General features: G+C 37.7%; 1 protein-coding gene across 3 annotated transcripts; it reads left to right on the forward strand.

Moving 5' to 3' along the window:
* The first annotated feature begins 422 nt into the window (after positions 1–422).
* On the forward strand, positions 423–6,118 carry LOC145233150 (aquaporin-8-like). 3 transcript variants are annotated; one of them, XM_080097820.1, is made up of 6 exons: positions 423–616; positions 4,704–4,964; positions 5,034–5,160; positions 5,222–5,409; positions 5,472–5,606; positions 5,811–6,118. In XM_080097820.1, the coding sequence occupies exons 2-6, from the start codon at positions 4,762–4,764 to the stop codon at positions 5,911–5,913; spliced, it is 756 nt and encodes a 251-aa protein (XP_079953946.1). In that variant the 5' UTR covers positions 423–616; positions 4,704–4,761; the 3' UTR covers positions 5,914–6,118. The 3 variants fall into 3 exon arrangements, with proteins under 3 accessions (XP_079953946.1, XP_079953945.1, XP_079953948.1); XM_080097819.1 differs by lacking the exon at positions 423–616 and adding an exon at positions 2,849–3,049; XM_080097822.1 differs by lacking the exon at positions 423–616 and adding an exon at positions 3,735–3,798.
* Positions 6,119–10,766: the final 4,648 nt, after the last annotated feature.

A 10,766-nucleotide genomic window follows, 5' to 3' on the forward strand; every position in this document is an offset into this window, starting at 1 on the left:
ATCAAAACTATCCCTACGCACTTATTTAGAGCACTGGCGTGTCAAGGTTGGCTCATGGTACTCAAAGTGAATCGTGAAGTATTCAGACAAGTCACCGAGTGGCTGGAGCATTAGACCTGCGCTCGTGTGATAATGATTTCTTGTCTTCTCTCGACCGCATGTGATTCGCTGAGCAAGAAACTAATAGACATTGCTACAACCCAGACAAAAAACATTAGTTTTTTATTTACATTTGCAAGACTACTTCGCGCATGAATAATTCAAGCCAGTTTTTAGGTCACAAGACTGAAACACCATTTCTTGCCTTAGGTCATGAGCAAATTTACACTTATAGGCCCACAGTCGCAATAATTAATTTAACGTAAAACTGTTGAAATACCTCAAGCTGCTTGCAAATAGAGATCGGCTTTTTTCAAAGCCTTTTGATTGCCGTCGTTGCGAAGAATTGTGATTATTGCACGCATTTTAGGGCCACTTATTGGCCACAAGCGTAGGCAACAACGGTCTTTATAAAGCGCACACTCCATTTTCATTGGCACTGTGTGGAATCAGCAGAAGATTTGTCTCAACGTACTGAAGGCGGGGTACAGCGACGTATTTTAGCAAAATAAAAATAGTAAGTATTGTCTCGTATGACACACTATTTGCACTCACTTGTTATATCTGGATTTTGTCATACGTTTCCGGAAAAGATTATCAACCCCAAAGATAAGTCAATCTTAGAATAAAAGCGATGTTTTCGGTCAAAAAGAAATTACTGTGATTATTGCGATTAGCCTATTTGTTTTTACTTGACCGTAACGGTTTCTCATAAAGCTTCGTGAAAGTTAGGTTATAACTAGGGCGATTATTTTTTGACTTGTCAAAATAAGTCAAAAATTGTTTACAATGTCAATTTTTTTACTAGGTCAAAATTGTTTACAGACTGCATTTTCGTGGTGATGTAGAGGTTGCACTGTCAGTGAACTTTTCATTTTACTCGCAATCAGTATAAGTTTGAGAACCACTGGTGTAAACGAAAGCCTAATGGCCCATTGTCTACTTTGAGAATCATAAACCATTAAGTGAAATAATTAAGTTGATATTGTGTGATGCTCAACACACGTCAAAACGTGTGCAATTTTGGTGGTTTAGGTGCAGCTCTTGCTTCGGTTTTGCTTTAGAGACTTCATGTAACTTTCGTTTTCACCAGTGATTCTCAAACTTATACTGATTGCGTACCACCTGGCGACTTGTCTATCGCTGTGTACCACCTAAATCGTGTTTACATGGGTAGACCAAGAGTTCTTCTTGACTACACTAGCTTATTTATGAAACCAGCGTGTTACCAATTCCTAAAAAACGTCCTGAACATTGGTTCTGTTAAAAACTTGGCTGATCACATAGGCTAGTTGAGCAGCAATTGTTGATATGACCTGAATTAAGTTTAGAAGAAAGCTATTGGCGTACCACCTGAAAAGCTCTGACGTACCACTTGTGGTACGTGTACCACAGTTTGAGAACCACTGGTTTACACAAATGTATTGAAAAATTTATGTTGTTTCTTAGCTGCAGTTTTTTGGCAGTGATTTTTAATTAGTTAATTTCCCTTTATAGAATGCGCTAGGTGTGTGTTCAGGTTTTTGCCATTCTGTTATAGGCCTATTTTAGTACATTATTAGCATACAGCTATATTTTAACTTTTTGTACAATAATGCATAATTTAACTACTTGAGTTCTTCATAGGTCAAAATTTTGTCAAAAATAAGTTTTTTAAAGTCAAAATTTTCAATTTGTAGGTCAAAGTTTTTCTTTTTTAGGTCAAAAATAATCGCCCTAGTTATAACCAATCCAGTGCTGAATGAGCAAGTCACTGTTTGGGACTGTCAGGCATTATTTATGGTCAACTGACCTAGGCCACTATTAATAGCATGTATATAGCCTATTGTATTCTAGTTTGGTTTTGCGTTACGTGGCCATGATAACTGTAAGAGCATAGGCTATTGGGCGGCAAGTCTGAAAATTAATGTGTTGAATACAAAGTTTGTTGCGATTAATTACAAGTCATTGATATTGCAAAGGCCTACTTTAGGGTGGTCCAAACCCTGACACGCATAGCGTTTGTGCCGCCCGCGAACCCTGCATATAAATCATCAAATCGATTGCAGTAAATAATACGCTCATCATCAAGTAGCCTAGAAGGTATCTATTTTGAGCAAACAAGAGCGCGTTTCCGCTCTTTGTGACGACATAAGCACATCCCCTTTGTTGCAAATTCGGCACTTGCAGGAACTTTAAAACAGTCGTAACCGAGTAGCAGCAGAGGTGTTTTGTGTTAGCGGCCCGCTTGTATTTATTAAACTCTAACGTAGCCCATCATTCTCTTAGTCTTGGACCACCCTGGCTTACTTTATTGGCTTGTTTGGAATAGTCGCGGTTTTAAAGCGGAAAAATGGCATATCTACCAAATATTCTCCAATCTGCGTCGACATGGACATTTATTTTACGTTACGGCTTGAAATACGAATTCCCCTCAATTTCTGACAAATTTGCTACGTGATATCCAGCTGACTAACACAATTATAGGCTAGCCTATAACCATAAAGGACATGGGAAGTGGGTAATTCATTAGTTGGTAGTTGATTGATATATAATCAGAATAATGATATTGTGGAGTACAAATTATTTCGACAAAACACACATTGTATGTGGCAACGAGCGAATATTGTTTTCCGTACATCCTTCTGTAAACACTCTTCGAAAATAGTAGTAATAAAAAAATATGAAAAAAAAGGTTAACACTTACATCTCATTCTCATGCATGTCTGTACACTTACACAACCCCCAACTCAGAAAACATGCACAACACGCTGCGGTGTGTGAAAGGGGAGGAGTAAGCTATAGTATCACATGACAATGACGAAATCAGGAAGCGTTGGCAGGGTTAGGTCGCATCGCTTCGCACAATATTGTCATAGCTTCGTTGTGGCTGTGGTAGTCTGTTCTGCTCGAATATGTCTGACCAAGGTTCTAATCCTAAACAAAAACTGCTGAAAGGGCAAATCAACACGTGAGTATTTTTTGTAATAAAATTTTGAAAAACGTTTGTTAAAAATACAAAAGAAGCAGCCGGAGTTGCGGTTTAGGGAGAAAGTTTTAAGATTAAATGAATGATTGTTTCGTCAAATCGTCTACAAACAACATAAATTTTATACAGAGTTTATTTCAGGTAACAAACGTATGTGTTTAGGTGTACAGAGGTTGCACAGGCCTAATAACTTGTGCTGCAAGATTTGATGAACAAATACGTTTTCTAAGTGCACGTGCGCAACATTAAATATGAATATTAAAAATTAGTATTTGCGTCGGTCTTTGCATGCCGACATGCAATCATTGTCTGGTGCAAACGTGATTAATCATGCTGCTGCAGACTGTATAAAAAGCATACCAGATTGGCAAACACATGATTTTAGCAAACCATCTTCAAAATGCATGATATTTATAACACCCGTATTTCCTGTATGACGCTTTGGCGATATAGGCAAAAGTATTTCGCACATTTCAGGGTTCGAGTTTCCATTATTGACATTTTTAATAGCTGTTTTCACCAAAGTTTAGACTGGTTTTGATTTAGATAACATTCAATCTGTATTTGAAAACAGCAGGTTGTATAATGTAAAACATGCATTCTGCATTTGAAAACAATAGGTTTTAATATTAAATAGTGATTTGTAATGTTGCGTTGACTGTAACTTTTGCTTTTACTGCTGTTTTACAAATATTGCATTGTTACTCCACCATCATCATTTCGCCGAAATAGTAAGTGCGAAAATTGTTAATAAGCGTTACGCACCACTGCGTACAGTTTCCAAAAAAAAATTTTCATTTTTATTTTTTTTAAGTCATAGAGAGTGGTCAAGGTACGTACAAATCGACATTTTGAGGTATGGGAGAAAACGTTTCAGCTTGTAAAGTCACATTTCTGGTCTCAAACAGTATTTTCCCATGAAATGTCTTTAACCGTTTACATAAGTCGCCTATATACAAATGTATACACAGTACATAGTCCAATGTTACGAAACAAATAAAAAGACATTCCGAGCCTAATATTTTTCTATAAATTGGCACAGATGTACGTTAGAGCAAGAAGTTTCACCTCGTAGAGTCACATTTCTGGTCTCAACCAGTATGTCTTTTTATTTCTTTCGTAACATTGGCTTAGCGATGTATGCATTTGTATATGTGCGACCTACGTAAACAAGTATCGGTTAAAGTCATTTCGTTGGCAAATACTGTTTGAGACCAGGAATGTGACTCTACGAGGTGAAACTTCATCCTCTAACGTACATCTGTGCCAATTTATAGAAAAATATTAGGCTCGGAATGTCTTTTTATTTCTTTCGTAACATTGACTTAGCGATGTATGCATTTGTATATATGCGACCTACGTAAACAAGTATCGATTAAAGTCATTTCGTTGGCAAATACTGTTTGAGACCAGAAATGTGACGTGTGGTATGTCGTGGCTTTTAACTTTTGCCCTGCGCCACTGTACTTTTCACTCAAAACTGTCGGTATAATTTGTCATTTATGTGCATTGTGACGTAGCATCGCGGTTTATGTGGTGGTATTTCAGGAAACAGCTGCGAACGTTTTATGGGAGCGATAGTGTCGTTCCACGAATTGATATATTCATGCAGGGACATTTTTTATTTTGTTATCAGGAACTTTGGAAGCGTTTCAGCATCGTCGCAATCTGATTCTAAAGCCAAGTATCCGGAAATGTCGAATAAAGTTGATTTTTATGTGACTTATATTCGACCGCCCATCGCGGAGTTTTTCGGTCAACTAATATTCACCTACCTGCATTGCTCTACTGCTCACACGGTTATGACCGTACCAAGTGTGATGGGCAACCCCCTTCTTCCAGCAATTAACGACGGGCTTAGTGTCGCAATTTTGGTCATTCTTATTGGGCATATAAGGTAAAAAAAATAATAAAAGAAGAAAACTTGCGAACAACTTGATTATTGCCTTTCTTTTTATATTTGCAGTGGTGCACATGTGAACTTTGCGGTAACGACAGCCGTGTTTATTGGGGGAGGTTTGAAAGTGGTGATGGTTCCAGTGTACCTTGTTGCACAACTACTTGGGTCACTTGCTGGAGCAGCACTGTCCTACGTAAGTACCTGATTAAAGCAACAAATAGCTAGCGAATACGATGCAAACATACATAATTTAGGTGGCAAACGGTGCTGCCTCGGGAGAATTTGCGTTAGGAAAGGATGTGTCCATCGGACAGGGCGTCTTAATGGAAACCATGCTCACTGCTTTGCTTACAATTGCAGTGCTGTTGGCGGCGGTTGAACTAAGTACACCAAACGCCGCTTTTGCTATTGGATTTTCCATTCTGATTGATATATTAGCCAGGTACTTTCAAATCTACACCTGTGTTTGTATGGAAACCTAATTGCCAACTTTGTGTGTTATAGTTTTGGTGTTACCGGCGGATGTATGAATCCGTCGTTGAGTTTTGGTCCCGCTGTTGTTTCTGGAATGTGGACTAACTACTGGATCTACTGGGTGGCACCACTTCTAGGAGCACTTATTTCAGCAACAATCTTCAGGTGATGTGGTGTATTTTAATGGGCACATTTGTGATTAAAAAGGCGCATTCAAGTATAGGTCCAATGCTAACAGAAGCGAAAGCTGTGGTGGCAGAATGCTTAATTTTAGCACTTAAAGTTTGTTTTACTGTCTGGAGTTTACTTGGATGGTCGTTATGGAATCTTTAAGCATTCTTCGAAGTTTCATTATTCTTTTCTTCAAAGGTTGTTTCTGGGAGGTAATGCCCGGTTGCTCTTTCGTCAGACGGTAAACGATCCACCTGGCGGCCTGGGAAAAGGACTTGAATCAAGTAGCGACCGGCCTTGAAAATCTGTTGAACTTTGCTGTGTTGTAGATATTGGCAGTCACTAAATTTAAAATTACAATCGCATTGTTTCTTTGGCTTGCATTACTTACCAATTTCCTGTTTGTTGATGTAGTTAGTGGACAATAATGTTCTGTAGCGGCTAGTTTTTATGTATTTTTGTTATACATGCTTTGTAAAATAAACCTTCTTTTGTTTTGTGCCTGATAGGCGATGATTTGTGATATTTGCTTGGTTTATTAACCGACTAGCTAGGGTAGACAAATCAACAGACAGTGCACCACGTTTAGTAAATACCTTAATATTACTTTATTGTCGTAATTGTTTGTAGTTGATCCAAATCTTTTCCGTCTAGTATAAGAGGTTGTCGGCTCGTACAAGACATTTTTTACGGGCTTCGAACGTAGGACGTTCCCGAGAACGATCTATTCTGTACCGATCGTTCCCTTTTTTAACCGGGTTTGAATAAACCCAGGGACGCTCCCGGGACGAATCCCGAGCAAGGTTTTTTATGTCTAACCAATTTTTTTTACGGGGTTCGAACCCAGGACACTCCCGGGGACGAATCCCAAACAAGGTTTTTTTTAGTTCCCGCCCCCATTCGACCAATTTTTTTTTTCACGGGGTTCGAACCCAGGATTCTCCCGGGGACGAATCCCGATCAGGTTTTTTTATGTCTGTATGTGGGTCAGGCGCGCCGGACCATTCGGCCAAGTTCCTGCCCCCCATTCGACCAAGTTCCTGCGTTTGTCTGTCCACGGGCAGTGTGGTTGCGCCACCCAACGATAGAAAAAAACTTTGATATCATTCGCGTCTTTTGTTTAAGTTTACCCTTTTATTGACTTGTAAACATGAGAGATTGCTTGATGGAGAACTGGGATTTTAACTTTTATTGCTAAAATACACATTTAACTGAAGAACTTACCTTTGCTCTATGGTTAAACCATGTTTGTCAAAGGTTATTCACATTATCAGTTCAACAAACTCGATCAAAGTATTTTTTATGGGTGCGTATTTATTCTGAAAAAATTATCGTATCACCTGTTTTTTTTAACAAACATTTACTTCAAAACAGTGGCAGCTCGTGACTCAATTTAGCAGGGGTGCTGTTTAACAAAACGTTTTGTTTGTTCCAATACCATGTAAAAAAGGGTAGAAAGAGACAAAACATAGCTATAGGCAGGGTTGCCATACCGTCCTTATTTCAAGGATTTGTCCTTATTTTGAAGGGCTATGTCTTGAAAAGCTATGAAAAGTTCATTGTCCTTATTTCTAAGAAATATCCTTATTTTTGACTTGAGTCCTTCTTTTGTCTTATTTTCAACAATTAGCCTACTGGTCAAATCCCTGCTACAAGTAAAAGTAAACCTAGACCTGAGTTGTTGTGTAATGCGTGAAGTATTTTCGACGAACAAGGAGTGTCTGGAACAGATTATTTCGGCCAAAATATTGCATATGATATGTCATGGCTCGTATAAATGCAATGATTTATTCAAAAACGTTTGTTTCGTATAAAAATTTAATTTTTTCGGTTGTCCTTATTTTTGGTTTCAAGTCGATGGTGTAGCGTTTACCTCGATGACGTCTATAATTACTCCAAACGCTACAAGAAATAACAATGTGATTGTCTCGGTTATTGATGGATCCTCGTTCTGTATTGATGGATCCTCGTGCGTTAACTTTTGAACGCTGTCTTTTTGATTCGAACTGCAGCAGCATTAATTTGATACATCCTATATTTAAATCAGCTGAAACATAATGCAAGATTATCTCTTCCCAATTTTATTCTAAGTTGGTACACAATGTTTATCGTTTCACAATTCCAAAACCTCTCTCCTTTCAAGGCGGAAAACAGCGCTTTTTATACTACCACAATGCAACAGTAAACTTCTTCTCTTGCACGTAATTACGTTTGTTAATGTTACTTTTAACTGGGCAAAGTCCACATTTGTCTTTTTTAGTTGCCAGAATATTCTCGAAAACAGGCACATAAGCGTTAGTGAGACCGGACACGTATAACTGCGAAATACAAGGCAAAATGTTCCGAAAATAGAATATGACTTCACCCATACAAGCAAAACATGTACCTGAAAACCGTGTGAAATATCCGTTTTATAAATTATTTTACCTTTGTTCTTTATTTGGCTGCAAACGCTGCTTTAATGCAGCGTGCAAAAATACCGGGTGCGATTCGTGTGAAATGTTCTCTTATGACTATTTGCGTTTATTCGTTATATTATAGCTGAAAACGCTGCTTTAATGCAGCGTTCTAAAGTGTAACGTGCAATTGGTGTGAAATATAGCATTTTTATCTACTTGGTCTGCTACAATGGCAACCCTGGCTATAGGTTAACCTATTACAATCCTAATACAATGAAATTAAACACTTATTTTAAATTACTATAACCTAAATAATACAATTTAAACTTTATCCATTTAAATCACTGGTCTTCAACCTGTGGGTCGCGACCCCAAGTGGGGTCGCCTAAAACTTTTCTGGGGTCGCTGTAAATTCAATTTATTGGCGTTTAAATTTATTACCCCAAAAATGATACGTTGTTGTTCTAGTTCGCAACCTTTGCTCATGTTTTGCAGTACAGCTTTGGTAGCTCGTGTCACAATCCAATCACTATTGTGATACAATAATCTGTATAAAACACAAGTTGTCCAACTCGTTGTTACGCGATAGGGCCCTATGAATGACATACTGTGTATAAAATAATACAGCGGGTACAGAGAAAAATACATAAATTTACTGATTTCCGCCAACTGGTGAGCTTTAACACGAATTAGATTGGCAAAATCAAATGAAACTTTTGGGTTCTAATATTTAAGCTTATAATAATACACGCTGAATGCTAATATTTAAAGTCTACTTGAAAATTAGGCAGGCATATTTGCATAAAAATTTTCGGCATTACTTTAATGCTGATTTAATTTTCTTTTAAATTGGGGTCGCGCTTAAAAAAGGTTGAAGATCACTGATTTAAATGTTTTGGGACTTGGGACTGCGACATTGACAGCTCTTTTTTGGCAATTGTCGAAGAGACAATAATGTACCACTTGGTTTCTATTATATATCCTTAATTGTAGCGTAGGTGCTTATTCTACATTTTTTCGACAGTGCTCTGTTTGAACTAGGGCTGTTATCAAACAAATGATTCCTTGATTATTTGACATTTCTATCAAAGGCTATTCAAGCAAGTGAATAACATGTTAAAGACCAAAGTTTAATTAACCAAGTGTCCAAGAGAAAACTGGTAAAATAAAGTGAAAAAGGTAGCCTACATGTGGAGAATACATGGCTATGTCAATTAACGGAGAATATGAGTTTTTGATGAAGGTCACGCAATTAACGGATTTGAAGCTATGTTATTTGTTGTTTTTCCTGCAATTAGAACTGTTGAAGTTGATGGTTCGATAGAAGTGAGAACATTGTAGGTGAATGTTCTAAGCCGACAGACGTGTTAAGCAACCACTGAGCGGCGCAACGACATATGATGTCGTGTTGGAAAATTTATGTAACATTCCTGAAAGAAACAAGTGTGAATTGTTGCCTTAGATTCATTCTCATGGTCTTATTTTGCCTTATTCAACACATCAAAAACATGGTACGGATGTTAGCTTGTAAGCATGTGCACCTAAAAAACTTGTCATAGCACCCCGACATTTTTTGAACAACTTTTGGGCAACGACGGTGATATTGGCGAAATATTGCTTTTCGAAGGCATTGGCAGAAAGGAATTATTGAAGTGGTAGCACCTTCAACGAAAGGAATTTTTCAAGATGATTAAGTCACATACAATAAACATAGGTAAACTAAACAACAAACTGGGACGTTATGTTTAATAATATATATCTGCCGTAATTAAATAAACTGGAACTTGGTAGCTGACCAAAAACCAGGCATTTACGTTGCCCAGGAGGAACGCCGGGATAAAGTCATACAACCGGGTCTTATTATAAAGCCTAGTAATAAGTGCTCTATGGTTTTACTTTAAAGTCAAGTCTAGTCAAAATTTTATTTGCATTGTCACTAAATCATCACAGTTCCATTGTTGGACAGTTGAGTAAACAGCAAGGACACCGAAACCGTGGGTTATCGAGTCAAGTCCCAAAAATATGCATACTCGTCGAAAAAATCCAAAATTAAATCGAATCACTTAAATGAACTGTTCTTCACATAGAGACCATTGTTCGAATAAGACGCGTGGGAAAAATTACCAATCGCTTCCGGTAACAGTGTATCCTGGCGCAACAAGCAACGCTACTGGTTTAGTTTAATGCAGTGCAATTCAATTTACTCAAATTCTCATGCTGTAGTACGCGTACCGGCACCGATGCGACAGTACTCGACTGCATGTACACGGCCAAATACTTTTTGCAGCTGTAATGATAGAAACTGTAGTTTTTTATTGTTCTCTTAGATGTCAGAATCAGATATTATCAATGTGTCTGTGTCGAAGTAAATTTACATGGACAACATGTGTCCCCTTGCCGGAACCAAAGTCTACATAAACACAGACAATATTACTTTTGTTTAATTTTGTCTGTAACAAACTGTATTTGAATTTTTTTCTGAGATTTGCAAGAAAATATTTTCGGGTTTAAATAACATTTTTGGACTGTGAAGCATCTTTCAAAGCGAGGCCTATTTCTTTGCATAAGTTGAGCATTTGCTTTTAGTAGTGTTGTTGCAAACTGTTGGTTAAAAATTGTAAATCACTGGTAGATAACAGAAATACCACTACACATACCCTGCATTAAAAAGTTAAGTAGCACTGTTCTATACCACGTCGACTATTTGGGTTTACTCAGTTTGAAGCTGTTGCTGTTAGGACAAAGGGTTATAGCA

This window comes from Phallusia mammillata, chromosome 6 (assembly GCF_965637545.1).
Source record: "Phallusia mammillata chromosome 6, kaPhaMamm4.hap1.1, whole genome shotgun sequence".
Classification (NCBI taxonomy): Eukaryota; Metazoa; Chordata; class Ascidiacea; order Phlebobranchia; family Ascidiidae; genus Phallusia; species Phallusia mammillata.